We start from the raw sequence: 20,576 nt of genomic DNA, 5'->3' as shown, positions 1-20,576 counted from the left end.
TTAGACTTCTATGTTGTTGTAATGTTATCTTCTATATTACGAATTCATGCAAATAAATTTATGGAATTTGACCTTCGTCAAAGTATACTAATTGTAAAGTGACGACAAATTTCTATCCTCGAAGTGATTTACAGAACAATAACTAGTTTTTTTTTCTAAAAACAAAGTGCAAGAAAGGTCTCAATTATTTGCATATTCCTACATTGTCATGTCTGCCCATCAGAGACCCATGATATCCTATGAATGTCAACAGAAATTCCAGAATTTTTAACCAGATAAATATGGCAATTAACCAATAACACCTACTATAATATAAAAAACTTTTATTTATACTAGTAATATATGGTAGATAATTGAAATTCACTGAAAAATAATCACCTAACAAATGAACACATGGAAAAAGACAATGAGAGAAAAGGATATTTTGACAATATATATTGAACTATTATGCATTTATTTGAGTTGGCATTCGTCAAATATGCTACTCTTTTGGATGTGCTGTAGCAGATGAGACTATTCCTTTTTTAATTAAAAGTTTTGGATTCGAACTTTAAATATAGAAAAATCTTTAGTAGAAAGTGTTTCCTCCTAAATAAGACTTTACGTGGCACAAATTTAAAATAATCGAGCTTCAATATAAATAGTGAACACCAAACACTGAATGGGAAAAAAACATGGTACTCCACTAATTATAACTTCCCGAATTGGTAAACTAAAAATAAAGTACCACTATCCATCTTTAGTTGTGGTTTTTCTGGTTGTCTTACTTGTATTATACTAATATATATAATAATAATAACTAACACTTAGCACCCACTCAACAAATTCAAACAGTAATTGAATTTTGAATATGTTTTATGGAAATTGTTTTTGTAAGTTACATATAATTTTATTTTTCATTTATTTTGTGTCATTAAATAATTTTTTTATATATGAAAAAAGAACCTAAAAATATTATTTTCCTCGATTTAATTTAAAAGTTTTTCACATACTATCTCAGCTAGCAGTAATATAAAATATTCCCTTGTTTACTTTCATCTATATTTATTTTAAATTTTACACGCTTCTTAAGAAATAATTATATTTTCTTCGAATGTTAAAAGTTAAAACTGATGATCAAATTGAATTTATTTTTTTTATATCAGAAACTGAAAATCTATTAATAGTGCACTGTATACAAGTTCAATTGTCACTATCTCTCTTTTTTCTTGAAAGAATAAAAAAAAGTTACTTATTTAAAAGAAAAATTCTTAATTGGACCAAATATATATTGTATAGAAATAGCACAGCATTGTTTGTTTTCGGGTCAAAAAGGATCCATCAATCTCATAATTGTACTCAACACTTCAGTCTCACTCTTCCTTGTTACTTGTCTGGTTTCCACTATCAGCCTTCATCATTTGTTGCGATTTCGATCCAGGTTCGTGCTTTCTGCTCTCCATCTTCATTATTTGTTCAACAACTTCACTTGTTTTTATTTTTTTGGACTTACTATCTTGAAGTTCGAGCCTACTTGCAGCTTTTTGGCGTTTATCGTATGAAGTTTTAAGCTTTTTTTTTTCAGTAGTTCAATGGTGCTTGTTAGCATTTGCAGTGCTTAAGTTTTTTTTTTTTTTCTTGTGTGCTTCTGTATTTTCTCTTATGGGGTTAACGGGTTTTATGGAGTTAAGTGAGTTCAGTGTTCTGTTTGTGAAAGGTGTTTGTTAGAGCAGAAAAGGTTTGTGCTTTATGTTCTCTGAAGTTCCCAAATGAACAAAATTATGCTTTGAGTTGCTAGAGAGAAAAAGAGAAAAAAGGGGTTCTTTAATACGAATGTTTTCATGTATGTAGGATTTATTTATGTAGGTCATCAGCTTCTGATAGACAGTTACTTGTTTTTATTTTTCTTCAATATCTTTTGATTTTTCAAAAGCCTATGTGAGCTTTCTCAAAGCATAGGAAAGGAGGAGGGTTGCTGCAGGATCTGTCCTACCTAAAAAAGGGTGACAGCCAGCCTAGGATAGTTTAACAATGATGAATCTTCTGAATACTTCTCATGTAGAAGAATTAGGTATAGAAGATTCATATAGCCGACCCCAACTAACCTGGGTTTGAGTTGTAGTTGATTGATTGATTTATGTATTTTGATCCTTTGCAACTATAGTTGGTGCTGAAGGCACAAAAGGAGAATTTGTCCCGGTGCTTAAAATGTATTGTCTTTTGTTGTTCTTTTCATAACGAGCTATCTGTGGTGCTTGTTAACTATTGTTGTTTTTACAGGGCTGGAAAACGTTTTATAAACTGGTGAAGTTGGTCTAAGGAGGACTCAGTTATGATATATTGATTTCCTTGTGAAACGAATTTCCTTGTGAACCTTCAGTTCAGAGTTCCATTCTGGAGTAGTTAGACAGAATTGGAGAACTCCAAAGGATGGACGAAATACAATCCCAATCAGATCATTATAGGTCTCCATCTTCTTCAGTGAGTAGTCCAGCTAATAGGTTACCGTCAAGTAATTTCTTCTACTCAAGGAAACCTGGCGCACTTAGACAGCCAATTTCATTTGAAGATTCACCTGTTTGGGATGAGACAGATATAGAGGTCAAAGTGGACGAAGGAGGTGATTCTATTAATGCTGCGACTACACCACCCTCCCCTTCTCTGTCAAAGATCAATAGTGGTTCCTTGCCATCTCCTTCTTTAATAGAGAGGGAAGTTGTTACAAGGAAGATTGCAGGAGCTTCTATTGCATGGAAGGACTTGACTGTAACTATAAAGGGAAAAAGAAAATATTCTGATAAGGTGGTCAAGAGTTCGCATGGTTATGCATTACCTGGAACGATGACTGTCATCATGGGTCCTGCCAAGTCAGGGAAATCAACACTCTTGAGAGCCCTTGCAGGTTTGTGGCATACAATATGTAGTCAGTTTATAGAAAACCATCCAGTTGTTTATATATGTGTCTGAGCTAGATTTCTTTCTCTTCTTTAGGAAGGTTACCTGATTCAACGAGAATGTATGGTGAGGTGTTTGTAAACGGGACAAGAAGGCACATGCCGTATGGTTCCTATGTATGTTGTAAGCATTTACTGTCATTTGTGGTCATGCTTGTATTCTTAATACGAAAAGATATAGGTCTGGACTGTGAACTTTGATAGCTTTGTTTTATAGTTTACAAAAATACATTAGCTGTTGTTCACTCTGAACTGATCTTTGGAATATAAAATCATTATCACTCTCCTAGTAATGACTACTGGTTCAGTGAGTTGATTGCCCCTGCTTTCTCTCTTTAATTCATCGACCAATCCTTTGGCTCTTTTACAAAAAGTGATATGTGTGTCCCTTTGGCAAGAAGATGTCACCTTTTGAAGCAAAACAGTTGTGCAACTGCTTCTAATGATGTGGCATAATTTCATGTAACTGATGTTTGGAAATCCCTTCTTCATCTTTTACCCCTTTTTAGTAGCGCAATATGGCTTATTCCCTGGTTGCGTTAGGAGTTGCCGGTATGAATTTAGGCCTGTGAATTCCTAAGCTTTAGATTAAAATCATTCTTTCCATCTCAACCAATGTCCTTCTTGCCCAAGGGGATCTGAAAACCATATTTTCAATAGGTTTGAGCATGCACATCTACAATCATATACTTACATCATCCAGTATAGACATTGAAAATAATAGCTCAAATGTTAAAGGTGGTAGGCTAGAAATCATGTTATTATTAAAATACATAAAGTTCGAGTAGTTTATTTGGTTTGAATTTGGGTTAAGAAGTGTTGTACTTCTGAGCTTTTTGGAAGAAAACTTCAATTTAATCAAGTACTCCCTCCGGTCCAAAATAATTGATGTTTTAGGCTTGGACAAATGTATTAAGGATTTCACTCACTCCTAAAAAAGAAAGATTTTGACTAAAGTTCCTGATTTTCTTTTCTTTTTAGGTTGACACGATTAGCAAGGTCAAATTTGAAAAGAAAAATAATTAAATAACCTCTTGGTTTTGTGAAACATCACTTATTTTGGACCAACTTTTAAAGGCTAAAATGTCAATTAATTTGGACGGGAGGAAGTAGTTAGAAAGTGGGCACTAGTTTTCCTTGTTTTGTCAGCTTGTGCCTTCTGACATGTAAAATGTACTCATTTGCAGGGATATGTTGACAGAGAAACTACTCTTATTGAATCATTATCTGTGCGTGAATTCCTATACTACTCAGCTTTGCTCCAGCTTCCTGGTTTCTTTTGTCAGAGAAGGAGTGTGGTGGAGGATGCTATAGATGCTATGTCACTGGGAGATTATGCTAATAAACTTATAGGTGGCAACTGTTACATGAGAGGTCTTCGAAGTGGTGAGAGGAGGCGTGTCAGCATTGCCCGGGAACTTGTTATGAGACCACATATTTTATTTATTGATGAACCCCTTTATCATCTTGACAGGTTCTCTTCTTACTTCTCGTTTTAAAATCACAACAGTTTTTTATTGAAGTTCATTGGGTTTACATTGACATATTCAGTATCCATAACTGCATTCGTGATCTTCGTAGTGACTAGATTACTTGAATTAGTAGCACAAAATAGCTGTCAAATTGTGTACTATGCTTTAGCTGCTAAAATAGCTAACAGCCAAATATTTGGTATGTTCTAGTTTTTCTGTCCAATAAAAGCATATAAGATACTAATGCTCCGTGTCTGTTTGACAAGTTAATTAGTCATAAAGATTGATTTTCTTGTCTTATATAGTATGTGCATGTGGTGACTGAGAAAGACCATGTCATTCATTGAACTATTGAAGTATGTCACTAAAGTTGGTATATGTCGATTCATGCTGGAAGTTTATATGATTTGAAAGGTCAATTAGTAAATATTTCAGCATTTTGGGCGAGCTGTGTTAATATTAAAAGGCTACAAGCTTTCTTTGGGAAAGACCTGCTAATTAAACTTAGGTTGCTAGCTTAGTGCATGCAGGTCTCTTCTAGGAGTTGGTTATCAGAAGATTTGTGGTCTCCTTATATGGACTTGGTAATCCTCCCCTTATGAGCTAGCTTTTGGGGTTGAATTAGGCACAAGTGCCATAGCTTTACATGGTTCCCGAGTCATACATGAACATCAAGTTAAGGGTTGAGGGAGAGAACATGTGATAGATGGTGATTTTCTTATTTGATGTTCTAGAAATTGATATTTTTGTAGCATATTCAAAATGAACTGTAGGTTTCCAACTGAATGAATATCCTGGTTCCCTACTCTCTAAAATTTTCCTTATTAATTCTCGTGTTTTTGACTTGCTATATTTTATGGTTGAGACTTGATGCTCTTGAATATCTTCTTCCTGTCAAAAATTATGAACTACTGTAAGTTAGCTGATGTTTAGTTCTTGTTATGTTCAGCGTTTCTGCACTTCTGATGATGGTTACATTGAAGAAGCTTGCCACCTCTGGCTGCACTCTGATATTCACCATTTGCCAAAGCAGTACTGAAGTATTTGGCCTTTTTGACCGAATTTGCCTCCTCTCAAATGGAAAGACATTGTTTTTTGGTGAAACTTTGGCTTGCTTACAGGTAATTTTACTTTGGTATGCTTCCTTACACTGTCCATCTTGGTTCAGGGGAAGGCGTTGGTTTTCTTAACAGTCATGCCTGCATCAAACAAAGGCATTGGATAATGAATGATACTTTTTTTCCTGCAATATGGGTTTGTTGGGTTTTCCTTTAATAAGAGAGACCCAGAAGTGGCTGTGGTTTATCTGAATAGGAAGAAGTCAATTGTTAGTCAGATGATATCCATTTTAAGAGAGAAATGAGCCCATGCAGTTGATTTGTCTGAAGTTCTTCATTTGTTCTCATTTTGCATTGAAGAAGCCAAGAATAGTCTAGCAATGTTGAAGTAAATATTTACTCAAGTTAGGATGGTTACTCTAGGGAACATGTCTTTTATTGGAGTGAAGTCTTGCAGGATAAGGTTGTGTCAGTAGGACATATTTGAAGTGCGAGGGTCCAGGTTTCATAGTCCAAGTTGTTACTTAGCAGCTTATTTCCCTACAAAGGTATAGCCTCTTATACGGTTTCCTTACACACTGGAATAAATCAACAAAGTTCAGTTTGTTGGTTTCTGACAAGAAGGAAGTAGTCTAGAGAAATACTGTTGAGTGTTGACAAATTTTCCAATGGACTAAATGTTTCAGAATCCATGGATAGTGGTTGGAAGAAAGAATATGGGTTCCTGTGGAAAATCAGTCAATGTTAACGGGGATTCGGACTGGACAAACTTACTTAAGAGGGCATGGAGGAAGATCAGTTCCCAAGTGTGTGCACAATGTGAAATACTACTAGAAATACATAGCACTTGAAATGTTTATTTTCTGCTCATTATGTTTGATATCATACTTTGTTCTTTATGTTACTAATTGTTAGAGACTAACATATCATTTAATTGTGAAGCACTTCTCGAATGCTGGATTTCCTTGTCCAATTATGCAAAGTCCTTCTGATCACTTTTTGCGTGCTATAAACACAGAATTTGACAGGATTATTGCGATGTGCAAAAGCTGGCAGGTATATGCCTATAAGCATTCAAAGCTCTGTTTTCCCCCTTAAAAACTCAATTCTAATGGTTAAAGATAGTGATTGATTTGTTGAAAAATTGTTAGGATGTTGGAACAATTCTAGCTCAGTTCATTGTACTACCTCTTTTCTCCGTATTTGTGCTATTGTTTTATTGTGCTGGGGAAAGCTCTTTGAGAAAGGAACAAAAAGAAATTCTTTTGCTATAAGATTCAAAATGAAAGTTCAAAGATCCTCATCTGTTCTCTGGCCACCCTATCCCCTCCTCCTTCACAACACTAAAAGGAAAGATGTTCCTTAATGTTTGTGCTTTTGTCATCTCAACAGGATAATCATGGAGACTTATCATCAGTGAGCATGGATACTGCCATCGCTATACGTACCATTGAAACAACTTATAGATCATCAGCAGATGCTGCTGCTGTTGAATCAATGATAGTGAAGCTTACTGAGAAGGTACATTTATCATTGAAAAGAGAAGGTATGTAATATGTTTGTAATAATGAAACTTGCCAAGAAGGTATGTTTTTTCACTGTTGTCACTGTTGACATCATGGGTAGTACTATCAACTTTGCTCGATCTTATTCCAAGAACTTTTCTAAGTGTCAAGTAGATCTAGGCAATGCATACTTTAGTGTGACCACTAGATAGTAGGAAGTATTCCGACTTTGATATGAACTAACTACATAAACTCATAAGTTATTATGCCTGCGTGCTCTGGACAGTAATATAATTCGAGCATTCTCATGAAGGATGCTCTTTTATTGGCTTTGGTTTGTTTTGAAAAACTAGATTGTCCTCAATTATCATTATCTTCTTGTGTGAACTGAAGTTTTTGGTTTCTTTAAGCGTAGAATGGAGCAGAAGTTGTCACTGTCCATTTCAATATTTTTAAAAATGCTATTAATTTTAGTTCCTTGGTCATTTAAAGCAGTTTATAGTCCTTGCTATTGTGTTAGTATCCCCATAAAGAGTTATTTATGCCAATATCCAAGTTAGAGTTTCCTCCAATCTCTGTTCCTTGCAATACCAAAGTTCTTTAACAGTAGAGGCAATTTGACAGCCTGTTGAAGTATTTTTGAACTCAATGCATTACTCCCTCTACTCTAAAAAGAATAACAAAATTTGGAATAAGAGGGTCATACAATTTAGTTTACGCCTATTTCATACATTGATTTATAATCTTTAAATATAGTAATTTCTCTATTGAGAATCTACATAAAAAGTCTTTATTCAAAAAAGCAGTTACATAAAAAGTACCGGAAGTCACAATTTTTTATAATTAGAACTAGTTCAAGGAATATTTGATAAGATCATTGTCAAGTAGAAAAAATGGCTTAGAAATCCTCAGAATGTACAATAATAAAAGTTTTAGTGGTCAAACGACTATACTTACAGCCTGAGCTTCAATATAGTGTCTGATCTCTTGCCTTTTGTCCTTTCAGGAAGGTCCATCACTCAAAAGAAAGGGAATGGCAGGAAATGCAACACGAGTTGCAGTTTTGACTTGGAGATCTTTATTGATTATGTCAAGGGAGTGGAAATATTATTGGCTAAGATTGATTCTTTATGTGTTTCTTGCCCTCTGTATTGGCACTGTGTTTTCTGGATTGGGGCATTCCTTGTTTTCTGTCATGGTAAGCGAATAACTAAAAAATAAAACCTGTCTCTTTCCTTTTGCATGTCTAAACTCTAATACAGTAGTCCATCAATATGATGTTTGTGCACCAGACCTCCAGTTTTTCTGGTTACACAGTACATGAAATAATCATGGACTGAGTTGATATTACTGTTTTCTTTCTCATGGTAAATATTTGTCATTACTAGCTCTTGTTTTCAGTATGCAAACTATGATATTTTTCTTGCCATGCAGAGAAGAGTAGCAGCAATATTTGTATTTGTTTCATTCACCTCTCTGCTAGGCGTCGCCGGTGTACCTTCACAGTTGAAAGAGATCAAGGTGATGCGAGCAACTTATTTGTGTTTCCTCTTTATAATGTACAAGCATGCTTCTGTGAAACTAATATATGTGAACACCATGTTCGAATGAATCCAGTACATGTGTGTATTTAGGAATCAAGGTTTGTTTTGTAGGCTGAGAGTGGACTATACACCTTCTTCATAGAAATGTGATCCTCATTCTAGTCTTTTCTTCAGTCTCATGAACTACAGTTTCCCCTTAACCCTGTGTGTCATAATCTATATATTGCACTCTTACTGTAATTTTTCTGTCGCCCAAAGGACTATTGTATCATCATTCAAACTTCTAGTTCAAATTAGTGGGGTGAAATGTAGACAAATACGGAGTTGAAGTGACAAATTCTCAGGACCAGGGTTCTCCAATAGCTGAACTATCTGGACTTATCGCTAGAAATGTGACATTTCTGGCTTGGTTTATTAAATCATATTCCTATTTCAATCTCATCAGTCCTGGAAAGTAAGCCTTTGAACTTGATTTCTCTAAGAAGCTGGGAACCTTTAGTATGATGTTTGATGAGGTGCAATATTGATATCAGCTTTTATTTTTAAGATAAGCCATTCATAATTAGCATTGCATTTAATGTGGATTGTGCTATCGATTTAATTTTTACTAATAACCTAATCATACACTAAGATGTATAGCAAAGGCGGCAAATTGATATCCCAATGACATCTAGGTCTTGTACTTTAGAGTACTTAGATAGTGAGTGTTCCCCTCAAATTAAGTGAACTTTTCAATTTATTATTGTTACTTTCTTTTATAAACTTTGGTTTTGTTATTCACCCTGATAATGAGTTATTATTGGTATCCTCATCCAGTTCAAAAATCAACCTAATCAACATCATGATGACTTTGCAGATATATACCTATGAAGAATCAAACCAGCATTCTGGGGCATTTGTTTTCCTACTTGGGCAGCTTTTTGCTAGCATCCCTTTCTTGTTTCTCATCTCCATTTCGTCAAGTCTGGTCTTCTATTTTCTAATTGGACTGCGAGATGAGTTCAGCTTGCTGATGTACTTTGTGCTGAATTTCTTTGCGTGTCTATTGGTAAATGAGGGTCTGCTGCTGCTGGTTGCTTCCATTTGTCAAAATATCTTCTGGAGCATCTTAAGTTTTGTGTCCATACATGTGAGTTCTGCCTGAAATCTAAATTTGCAAGATATGATTTACTATTGGATGAGTTACATTCTTTCCCTTTCCCTTTGGTGTAATATTGTCATATTCTATTGATTGGAAAGTATGCAGTGATTGTAGCTGTGTGTGTTCCTAATGTGTCGTAAGGGGAGTCAAGGTAGTTGGGGGTATCTGAATTGTGTGCAATTCTAGTTTTATATAGGATTCTTGTAGTAGGAGTATCATTTAATTATCATTTTATGTTGAGTTGAGAGTCCTAACTTTTTCATTCAACGGCTATCTTATCTCGTATTTCAGGTGATAATGATGCTTTCTGCTGGCTTTTTTAGAATCAGAAGTGCTTTGCCTAGACCAGCATGGATGTACCCCATTTCTTATATAGCTTTTCATACTTACTCTATCCAGGTAGGTTTGAGACTTGGCTTGAAGTCATAATCAAGTGCATACATTTTCTTGATCACTGGTTATCTATCAGGAAAATCATATTAATGGATTTCTTTTATCAGGGACTGTTGGAGAACGAGTACATCGGAACTTCTTTTGCAGTGGGGCAGGTGAGAACCATATCTGGTTATGAGGCTCTGGGAAATGTATATGACATATCTGATGACAGCAACTCTAAGTGGAAAAATTTACTGGTGCTGTTTGTTATGGCTGTTGCATACAAATTTGTCATTTTTATTCTGCTCAAGTGTTGTATCAGGAAAAACCACTCTGTCCACAAACTTTTCCGCTGTAACCAAAACAGAAAGGATTACAAATAGATGCTATACTATAGCAACTTCAGTTTCAGTTTCTAGGAGTTTATTGCTTATAAAATTGGCAATTGAGAGCATGGAAGTTCTTTTTTTCACAAATTTCATAAACCTTGTATGATTACCGTGTCATCTACTTCTCTAAAAGAAAACTATTCCTTACTCCTTTGGTCCATTCTAGTTGTAGTGCTTACTAAATATAATTATCATTTTAATAAAAATTAAGATGTAATTAATGGTTAGTTATTACCTTTAATCTTAATTAATGTGGAGGGATCAATACATCGAAAACGAGAATAGTGTTTAATTGAAATTACAAAGTAAACAAGTACAATTTAACTAGTTGCTCTTTTAGTTAATATTTTCTTAAGAGAAGTAACATGAGTAAAATGGATTGGAGTGAGGGTGTTTAGTTGAAGACTAACATGGTAGTGGACTGCCAACCACATGGGGAAAATGAATAATATTATTTACTTCATTTCAAAAGGAAAATTACCTTGTATAAATGCTTTACTAAAATAATATTTATTTATTTATTTGTTTGTAAAAGAGTACTCCCTCCGTTCCATTTTATGTGAGGTAGTTTGATTCGGCACGAAGTTTAAAAAAGAAATGAAGACTTTTAAAACTTGTGGTCCAAAATGAATGATAGAAATTTGTGTAGCTGTAAATCATTTCATTAAGAGTAAAATAAATATTTTATAATTAAATTGTTACTTTATATGAAAATATGTCATTCTTTTTTGAACGGACTAAAAAGGAGAGAGTACTGTTTTTATATATTTAGCTGATCAATATTGACGTAGGGCCAAACATGTAACTTTTCATCTTGAAGAAGGGCTTTATGCAATCCAATAAAAAAAAAAAAAAAAAGGGGAGAATTCGTTGACAAGTTCAAGGCGTAGATCAGTTGACAGTTCAACAGCCTATAAAAACCAGGTGCGCGCCAAACCCACCAAATTCCTCCCAGTTCACACGGGTCCGCGGATTTCTTCTGGATTACCCCACTGGTCAAAATGTATGATATTTTTCAATTCAATTTCAATTTCAGCTACTGATACATCGGAATCCCATGGCTTCATCGTCGTTTCTCACCGGCGAGCGAGCTGTGGTAGCACTATTCATTGCTTGGATTGTCTTCTCCGTCCCTCAATCTCTCCTCTCCGAATCTCTCTCCCTTTCTCTCCTCTCGCTTCTCGCCCTCTCCGTTGAGATCTCCGTCGATGCCTCTTCTTCAGTTCCCCTCTCTCACTTCTTCAAAACCAGGTTAGTTTTACTGCAATTATTATCCTGAATGAAATGATTTTTTAGGTGAGCGCGGGCCGGGGCGGGCGGAAATATGACAGGTAAAAGAGCTTGGGAGTGAAACATTTGAAGTTGCAACCACTAGGCTGCATCTTCAATTTACAATTTTACATAGTTTTCCCTTTGATTTATGTTGTTCGTTAAATTGGAAATCTGGGGTTGAGCAGGGCTTATTTCTGAATTGAGTGTTTTTTTGCTTGTTAAATGTACAGTTTTGGTTTATATACATAGTCTTGGTACTGTTTTTCAGGCCTGGTGCTTCATCAGGGATATTTTTGGGGGCAGTAACGCTGCCTGGTGTTATGGTATCGAAGTTGATTCAGATGTCAAGAGCAGTATCTTTAAATCAATCTGGAAGTGAAGGTAGAGCACTCATTTTTGAGTAAATTGAGCTTTTGTAGTTTGAGTACTTCGTATTATATTGGGAGCAAATATTTTCCCCGTCCCCCCGACTCCCGAGAAAATACTGCAGGGAGTGGACTACGACATTGTCATTAACAAGGCAATCTACGTTGATCAGAAATTTCAGAAATGAGCTCTTCCTTTAAGGATTCACCCTTCGTGTATTACCTCAAAGTGCTTCGTTCAATCAAACCTAATTTCTTAGTTTTACAATAAGACCAAAAACAATCCATAAGAATTTTGTTGATCTCATCAAGATGGTTGAGCTCAAGTTTCTTGGATTGGATTTGGTTGTGTTGTGGGAACCCATAGCAAAGGTGAATTCCTGGAAAATGATTGTTTGCTTCCGTCAATCCAAGCTCCTTGGTTATGCTATTGTGGCTGCCTCCACCACTGTTAAACTTCATCAAATATTGAAAATGCTGCAATGCTGAAGTGTTAGTGTTGTGAGCATTGAGCCTGAAGTAGTTGGTTATACCATTGCTTTAGAATGCTTTTCTTTTGATTCAAGCTATCATTCTGGTTGCAATCATCTATTATTTTTCTCAGCCTTTGGGAGCGAAGACATGGATTAGAGCATTATCATATTGTGCTATAGCCCCATCTGTTTTGGCAGATCAAATTGATCCCATCCTTTTTGAGGCCTCATATGCCTCTCAGCACGCAATTTTCTTTTTGCTAGTATGCCCAGATCTGGAAGAGTTTTAAGAACAGAAGTACTGGGGAGCTAAGCTGTTTAACCTTTTTAATGAACTTTGGTGGTTCCATGTTAGATTTTTACCAGTTTTGAATTTGTAATTGTTGCATAAATACCATGACACTTGGGTAAAAGAAAGTACTTATTGTTATTTACCCTCCATCTCTAAAATGCTACATTCGAATCACTTGAAAAATCTTCGAAAACTGGTTCTTGCAAGGATAATTCATTGATGAGCAAATGAAGCACTGTTTTGTTTTTTTTTAAAAATTAATTCAAATGAAGCAGTAATGACAGTGAAAGTGCAGTATGAAGAAGGATAACTGTACTGTAAATTGATAAGTTTTAAAGTACTATTTTCTGTATTCACGTAGCTGACTGTTGAATCTCCAATCTTAAATATTGTCAAGTTACTTCCCTTCTTGTGATGTTTCTACATGGAGAAACCCTGTCTAGTAGAGGAAATGTGTAATCTTGCTTCTGCTTGTGTGCTGAGAACAAGTTTTTTTTTTAATATTTATTTATTCACCTAATAGGTTGATTTCCATCAGTCACTTCAAAGTATTGGCGAGTTTGTATTCAGAAATTATGTTGAATTCTACCTTGCCTCACCAGTATGACTGACTTGTTTTAGTTTTGACCTTTTAACAGAGCTTGAAAACCTGCAACTACTGTATTGGGTGACATCTGCAAGTTGCTACACGGTGCTAGCTTACCTCTGCTTCATTTTTTACCAACAATCAGACAGCAAGAATTGTGCTACTTCTCGATGTAGCTTAAGTTGTATAGCATTGTATTTTGTAGTCTGCTGCGTGTCTTTTGCTGTGAAATCTCATTGTGGTAGGTCAACTTCTCTTTCTTTATATTCACTTTTTGCTTCATTGGTCAACCTAGTAAGTTGCTGACAGCTATGTACTCCTTAACAACTCTTTTGGTGAACTTCTCCTGCAGGGTGGTATACAGCAGCTATCTTATTGTGGCTATTCTCTCATGGATATGCAGCAGTAAAATTAATTCAGAATATTCTCCACACTTTTCCAGCATGTGCTTCAATTGGTTGGTCATGTTACTATATTTTTTACTTTACTAAATCTCAAGTATCGCAAACTATTAAATTGCACACTTGATATGAAGGTCCACCCTGTTGTGCGGAAATTCAGTTCACATTCACTCTCCACTAATCACAACAAAACTATGATTTTTCGGCAAGTTGCTATCGACAATATGAAACAACAACTATTTATGTAGAGCTTCATTCCGCCCATTTACCTGTTTCTCTTATTCTTTTCTCGTGATATCTTGTAGTTGATCTTTCAGAAAGGAACAGCCTAAAATTAAAAAAATTTAAAAGTTGACAGTTAAATTTAGTTTTTTTAAACTCTTTTCATGTGCTTAATTTAGCGCTACTCATATTTTGGGTTCTGTTAGTGAGAGTTTAAACTATTTTTTGATAATAATGATCTTTTTTTGTTTTATATGTCATCTTAAATTTGCATTAAATGATATATACAGATTGATTTTCTTTAAGAAAGAAGTATGGTTCGAGTTGAATGCAATATGTTTTTTTATTTAAAATTTGTATAATGGCTCTAAACCTTGATATTTATTTGGAAACATCTCTCGCCTATTAGAGAAGATTAAAGCTACTTGGGTATTGTAGTGTCTTTCTGTTGCAGGATTGGGTTCTATTCATTGATTTTATCTCATCTGACATTTGAAAGAGAATTCCGATATATTTTATGTCCAATCTAAGGGATAAAAACTCTCTGATACCATATCTCTGATTTGATGACTTTGAACAGTGCCAGATATTAAGTTGCACTGTTAGAACATATGTTCTTCCACACAATCTTGCACTGTTAAGAGCATGTTTTAATTCCACACAATCTTTATTTCTTGTTATTTCAGAGATCAGAGCCTCAAATCATTTGATATGTCCTATTTGGTTTGCTCTGTTTGATGACTGGTCCTCCAGTCCTCTGCACAGTTGTTTACGTTCTTATTTCTCTTCTTAGGAGAAGCGCTACTGGTTACTGTTGGTCTTGTTATCTATTTTGGGGACATGCTAGCTTGTACTGCTGCTAAGGTTAGTTTCTCACATTTTACTTTCTCTGATAGCAGATGATATAGATACCTAACAAGCAGTGTTTTTTCTGTTAACAGTCCCATGGGTACTTTACTGCATCTAAGTTAGTGACTGTACCATATGGAATCCAAAGAAGTGAAGTTAGCATTATTATTCAGGTATTATACATGCTGTTAACTTTCTAGAGCATTCTCCTCTTTCTGTGATCTAGAGTAAAAGGTTTCTGATTCACAGTATGTGAAATGTAACACTATGTTCCAGGGATTGATTATTGGCCTTCTTCTGTTCCCTATGCTGTTCAAATACGTACTTCAATTTCTTGAGCGAGCCAGCTTGGCATCTTCTAGAGATACCGTAGATAATCATATGAGGCGATCTTGTGTGTTCTACATTTCCCTCGCGTGTGTTCTCATTATAGCTGTACCATCATGGATGCAGCTTGTTCAAGATTTTCATGTGCACCCTATTCTATGGTAAGCCTCCCTTCAGAACTTAACTCTTTTGGATAATTGCACATATTATGCTGGATATTGTTATTATGTTGCGTGATTTGGTTAACGGAGGTTTAGCTGGATGATTAACACTTGTGTTAGACAATTAGGCTTTTTAAACTGGACGTGCAAGCATGTGATAGACCTTGAAAAACATGTGGAGATTTGATCCTTGATAAATATAATTGCGGCATGGCCTCTGGTCAGGTCTGTGAGTGTCACCCTCGTTATGCATGTAAATTGTAAGTGTATGTTATTCTAGAGGTCAATCTAATATTCAAATGTTGAATATTGAATAAACAGTTACCTGAGAACCCAAGGTATGACCTAGTGGTCAATGAAGTGGATTGAGAACCATGAGATCATAGGAAAAATCCCATTGGAAGCAAAAACACTAGGTGATTTTTCCCTAGCTATCCAAGCCTTGATAGACAGAGTAGCCCAGTGGGAGGTAGCTAGTACCTCGTGGAATTAGTCGACGGTTGGAAAAAAAGACATACATTTACCTGATTTTAAACAAAAAAAACATAGTTACCTGTTACCTTATATGATGCAAGAAGTTGTGTGTGACATCTAGCTAGTAGGTAAATAATACTTATTTAAAAAACAGGTACTGAATGAGAAGATAACAGGGTAGAGAAGAACTTTGCAGTGTCTAAATTTTCAATGTGTTCAGCTACTAGCTCTTTCATTCATACAGTGACTATCTCATATCACATTACTATGAATTAAATAACATATCATTTACCTCAAGACATCGATAAAGTGTTACTATCTTTTGTTTATAGTTTGGTTTTCTGTGTCTTCGATTGCTGCAGGGTATTAGATTTTGTTCTGTCAGAACCGCTTAAAAGGTTGTCGCTGTGTATCTATTGGTTGGTTGTTATTTATGTATCAGTTATCAGATTTTACAACATCTCTAAGAGCAGTAAGATTGAGAGGATTCTTCTTCGAAAATACTACCATTTAATGGCTGTTTCAATGTTTGTTCCTGCTCTCATACTTCAGGTGATTTGAGTTGAAATTCTTTAGGAAGTCTTTTTATTTCTTTTGGGCCCATTGTTTATTTTTATAGGAGTTGTTGACCATCTGTATCTTTCTGCAGCCGAAGTTTCTTGATCTGGCTTTTGGTGCAGCTTTGGCTATTTTCTTGATGTTGGAAACTATACGAGTAAGGTTTCCCTGCACTCTCATTTTGTTTCTGGATATTGCAATTCAAAAGAATATTCAAATTAAAAGAACATTCCCAGTTTTAATTGGAAAAAAACAACATAAAACAGAATGTCTGTCACATAGATCAATTAGGGTGGTAAAGATTGTATTCAGTTTCAAGCTTATGCACACTTTTCAAATGAAGCCAAGCTTGCCAAGTAAACATATCTTATGTTCACTTCATTTTGACTTTGATGAAGCTTCTGGACACATTAAACAGCAATCCATCAGTAATATAACTGAAGTCTGAATAGTTTTGTTGCACTTACATTTCAGTCATGGAAGTATGTATATATATATACTTGTAAATGCGACATGTTCTAATGTTCTTTTTCTTTTTCAATGTTACTTAAGTTCTTGGTAACTTATTATAATTTCTGGCAATGCTTAAACAATTTATGATGCTTCACAATATTTATCATCCCTTTTGAGGCAGATATGGAGAATCTGGCCCTTGGGACACCTTGTGCACCAATTTATGAATGCTTTTACAGATCATCGTGACACTGATCTTCTTGTTGTCAGGTTTGAAGTAGTTCCTCCATGGCATGAAATTAGTTGCAGCATATACATCTTCTTAACTCTTAACACATTTGCCTTCCTTCCACTTTCAGCCATTTTTCACTCTTATTAGGATGTGCGCTTCCTATCTGGTTGTCCTCTGGTTTTAATGACCGGCCATTAGCCCCTTTTGCTGGGATCTTGAGCCTTGGAATTGGAGATACAATGGTAAAGTCGCTATTCTTTGCTTGTCCTGTACCTTTCTCAATGCACTAGAACCCACTTGATGCTTGCTTGGAACCATGTGAATTGTGAATTGTGCAGGACAATGAAACCTACCTTACAATCTCTCCATATCTGCTCATATATAAAATTTAATTTTTTTTCCAAGACAGGAATAATTTTGATAATTTGGGCATTAGAGAATGAACTTACAGCTGTTGGATCATTATTGATTTGCCATTTATGCACTGTAAATTTTAATTGTAATCTTCTATGTAGGCATCAGTGGTTGGATACAAGTATGGGGTCCTCCGCTGGAGCAAAACTGGCAGTATATCTCTGTTCCCTCTCTTGTTTCGTCATTGTTTCTTTTGTATCCCCTCACCATCTGAATCTACAAATTCTCTTCGTAGAGAAAACAATTGAAGGCACTGCCGCTGGTATAACGTCTGTCCTGGCTGCATGCTCCATTCTACTTCCACTTCTAGCTACAACCAGATATGTTCAGGTCTCTCTCTCTCTCTCTCTCTGGACATGTACAAAAGGGTGTCGGCATGCATACCCATTCAGACCAAAAAAGGCTTCCATAAGTGCGTATTTATGAGAAAAGAAAGTTACATGGTCATGCTTTTACACTATTTGCAGTTATGCAGCTTAAATTTATTTTATCTGATGTTGAAGAAGCAAACTTCTGTGATCACCTTAAAATTAACCTCCTTCCTTATGAATAATGAACCTCATTTTAATTCTTTGATGGCCCCTAGTTATCCAAATTCATGTCTACTTGGGGAATTAATGTAGACACTGAAACACGTGAACTTTGCGCACCCTCTCAAATTTCCTTATATAAAATTTAACTATTGTCAAAAATCTTGTTCATTGAACTTTGAGGTTGATCTTTAATACTGTATTGGCAATTATGCAGAACTGGTTCTCTCTTCTTTTTGCGGTGACAATAAGTGGTCTGTTGGAAGCCTACACTGCCCAACTGGATAATGCCTTCATACCTCTGGTATTCTATAGCCTCCTGTGTCTGTGAACACCTCTCTGCTGACCTGAACTTTAAACTACTTTTCTGGAAGACAACATGCTGATCTTTCAACAGTACTGGTTTGAGCGCACACATTCTTTTTGTAGATATTACCGCTGTAGAGTTACATGACATGTACAATTAGATGGTAAACACCCTCTACCTCCAACCCTTAAGGTTGCGGGTTCGAGTCACCAATGAAACAAAAAGGTGGGAGCTCCTAAGGAGGGGTATAAAAAAAGTGCAATAGACTGATAGGAGAAAAAGCAAGAAGCTACTCTTTTTGTAATCTAGATGTAGAATTTGTTTCCTATAAAGCACAACGTAAGACTATTTTTGAAATGTTTTAGCTGTAACTTTTGTCTTGCATACTTTATCCTCCTTCCCACGGTATGGATGTAAATGAATATTACAGTAATCTATCAGAATTTACAGACACTAGGAGAAAAGTATTTGTCAAAGTTTCCATGGTATGTTAAACGAGCAGTAGTTCAAGCCTACCAGTGAAGTAGATTGATAAGAGCTAACAAAAGCGTCTGCTCTGTTAACAGTTTATGTGGGGAACTTAAGCAGTACTGAACTTGTTGGATAAGTGCCTCCTCAAATTTGTAGGTTCCTCGTATGGTTTGATTTGGTATTTGAAATCCGAACGATGTTAGGACAGAGGGATAGTATATCTTAAGTAAGGATTACATAAAATAAGAAAAGACGTTTATTGTGTGCCACCACGTTAGAATTGTTTTTTTTGGGGGGTACACCACCATGTTAGAATGCTCCAGAGTACAGACTAGTACACTGTTACTCCTCGCGGATTACTATTTACGAACGATTTTTTCAATTATTTTGTTTTGTTGATTAGACTTTAAAAATAAACTAATTTACTTCTTCGAAACTAATTTAATATCAATCTTTTGATCATGAACCTTTTTCCCTCATCAGTTGGTGACGCCACTACAAAAATCAAGTTAAACAATAAAAAGCCGGAATTGACTGATTTTATTTCTTAGTTCGAATTAACTAAAGCAATATCTCCCTTAGTTGAGCCATCTCTAGGGATCATGAAAGATGTTTTACTATTTATCTATAGATTAATGATGATTTTTTCAGCAAAGTCTTATTTTTTAGTAACATTTGTTTGAGGTTCTGCAACTTCAATTTTTACAGAAGTTTTTTTGAGTTTGTGAAAGATTTGAAAACTAAAGTTTGGAAATTATTTTTTATTTAAAAAAAAAACAAAAAACACTACTGATATATTAATAAGATGATTTCATGTGCCGATGTGCGCCGTGAATTATTATATATGTCCTTGTCTTTCATTAATGAAGTGTTGGGGTCGGTAGGAAAATAATAATAAAAGGAGAAATATTGAGAGCAAGTGAAAGGAGGAAATTGAAGCCGTTTAGAAGATATTATATAAAATTTAATTAGATTTCTACACGTGCTTAATTAAAACGTGTTTTTTTTTTTCTATAGAAGAAGAAGTTTATAGTATTTTTTCTTCTAGAACTGAATTTGAAAAGATAAGTCATCAAACAGGGCGGTCGGTCCGGTAATCCGGTTGTACCACGCTTGTCTCACAAAAAAAATTACTACTATCAAAATTGATCATGTTTAAGTGGGATTGTTCGAATGGTAAATATTTTTTACCTTTACTTTTACAATTAAGTGTTTGAGTTATTAGCAGAGATGGACTTACACTTGCAAGTGGGGTTCACGTGCACTCATTAACTTCAGAAAAATCATGTGTAATTATAAATATCTATTTTTAAAAATTGATAAAAATTAAGATATTATTAGCAGTGCACCTAAAAGAAGCATATGAGTGCTCTTGTGCTATTGGTACAAGCTAGGGAAACCACCCTTGAGACTAGGGTTCAAATCTATCTTAAAGCCTTCTTTTCATTGTTTTTATTTTAAATGTTAAAAGAAAAAATCGTTTTAGTTTATGATATTACTTGTTTCTTAAAAACTTAAAGAGTCTGTTTGATCAAGTTGGTGAAGCTTGAAATATAATTTTTTATCAGAAATATTTTTTCAAAAAAGTTTTTTTGAATGAGCAACGATATACATATTTGTCTAAATAGTTTGAAATAATCAGTATTCTATGTTAGGACTTATATTTTATAATTTTCTTTTTAAGTATTAAAAAAGGAAACACTATCAATTTTAATTTGATAAATATAAATTTTCTCATAATTAATCTTATCTTAGAAACTCAAACAACCTAT

The 20,576-nt window shown here is 35.0% G+C and overlaps 2 protein-coding genes across 2 annotated transcripts; both read left to right on the top strand.

The window, feature by feature from the left end:
- The first annotated feature begins 1,387 nt into the window (after positions 1–1,387).
- LOC125807494 (ABC transporter G family member 3-like) lies at positions 1,388–10,419 on the top strand. The gene is made up of 12 exons (XM_049487217.1): positions 1,388–1,420; positions 2,260–2,881; positions 2,971–3,050; positions 4,121–4,407; positions 5,355–5,526; positions 6,406–6,519; positions 6,856–6,984; positions 7,975–8,166; positions 8,403–8,489; positions 9,369–9,641; positions 9,945–10,052; positions 10,154–10,419. Exons 2-12 carry the CDS (start codon positions 2,410–2,412, stop codon positions 10,409–10,411), a joined length of 2,172 nt encoding a protein of 723 aa, XP_049343174.1. The 5' UTR covers positions 1,388–1,420; positions 2,260–2,409; the 3' UTR covers positions 10,412–10,419.
- A 958-nt stretch (positions 10,420–11,377) lies between these two features.
- Positions 11,378–18,688, top strand: LOC125807498 (dolichol kinase EVAN). Its single transcript, XM_049487223.1, has 14 exons — positions 11,378–11,668; positions 11,958–12,070; positions 13,458–13,646; positions 13,758–13,862; positions 14,822–14,892; positions 14,970–15,050; positions 15,154–15,365; positions 16,202–16,391; positions 16,489–16,554; positions 17,032–17,120; positions 17,210–17,324; positions 17,598–17,649; positions 17,732–17,826; positions 18,244–18,688. The coding sequence occupies exons 1-14, from the start codon at positions 11,475–11,477 to the stop codon at positions 18,355–18,357; spliced, it is 1,686 nt and encodes a 561-aa protein (XP_049343180.1). The 5' UTR covers positions 11,378–11,474; the 3' UTR covers positions 18,358–18,688.
- The last annotated feature ends 1,888 nt before the right edge of the window (positions 18,689–20,576 follow it).

This window comes from Solanum verrucosum, unplaced genomic scaffold (assembly GCF_900185275.1).
Source record: "Solanum verrucosum unplaced genomic scaffold, falcon-dt-bn FXZP01000183.1, whole genome shotgun sequence".
NCBI lineage: Eukaryota > Viridiplantae > Streptophyta > Magnoliopsida > Solanales > Solanaceae > Solanum > Solanum verrucosum.
This window is presented reverse-complemented; position numbering and strand designations above follow the sequence as displayed.

Excerpts from the sequence above, each read along its gene's own strand:
- LOC125807494 (XM_049487217.1), top strand. The coding sequence starts at position 2,410 with ATGGACGAAATACAATCCCAATCAGATCATTATAGGTCTCCATCTTCT. Across the intron at positions 6,985-7,974 it reads TAGTGAAGCTTACTGAGAAG|GAAGGTCCATCACTCAAAAG; the intron begins GTACATTTATCA and ends TTGTCCTTTCAG. Across the intron at positions 8,490-9,368 it reads CACAGTTGAAAGAGATCAAG|ATATATACCTATGAAGAATC; the intron begins GTGATGCGAGCA and ends ATGACTTTGCAG.
- LOC125807498 (XM_049487223.1), top strand. The coding sequence starts at position 11,475 with ATGGCTTCATCGTCGTTTCTCACCGGCGAGCGAGCTGTGGTAGCACTA. Across the intron at positions 11,669-11,957 it reads TCTCACTTCTTCAAAACCAG|GCCTGGTGCTTCATCAGGGA; the intron begins GTTAGTTTTACT and ends ACTGTTTTTCAG. Across the intron at positions 12,071-13,457 it reads AAATCAATCTGGAAGTGAAG|AGCTTGAAAACCTGCAACTA; the intron begins GTAGAGCACTCA and ends ACCTTTTAACAG.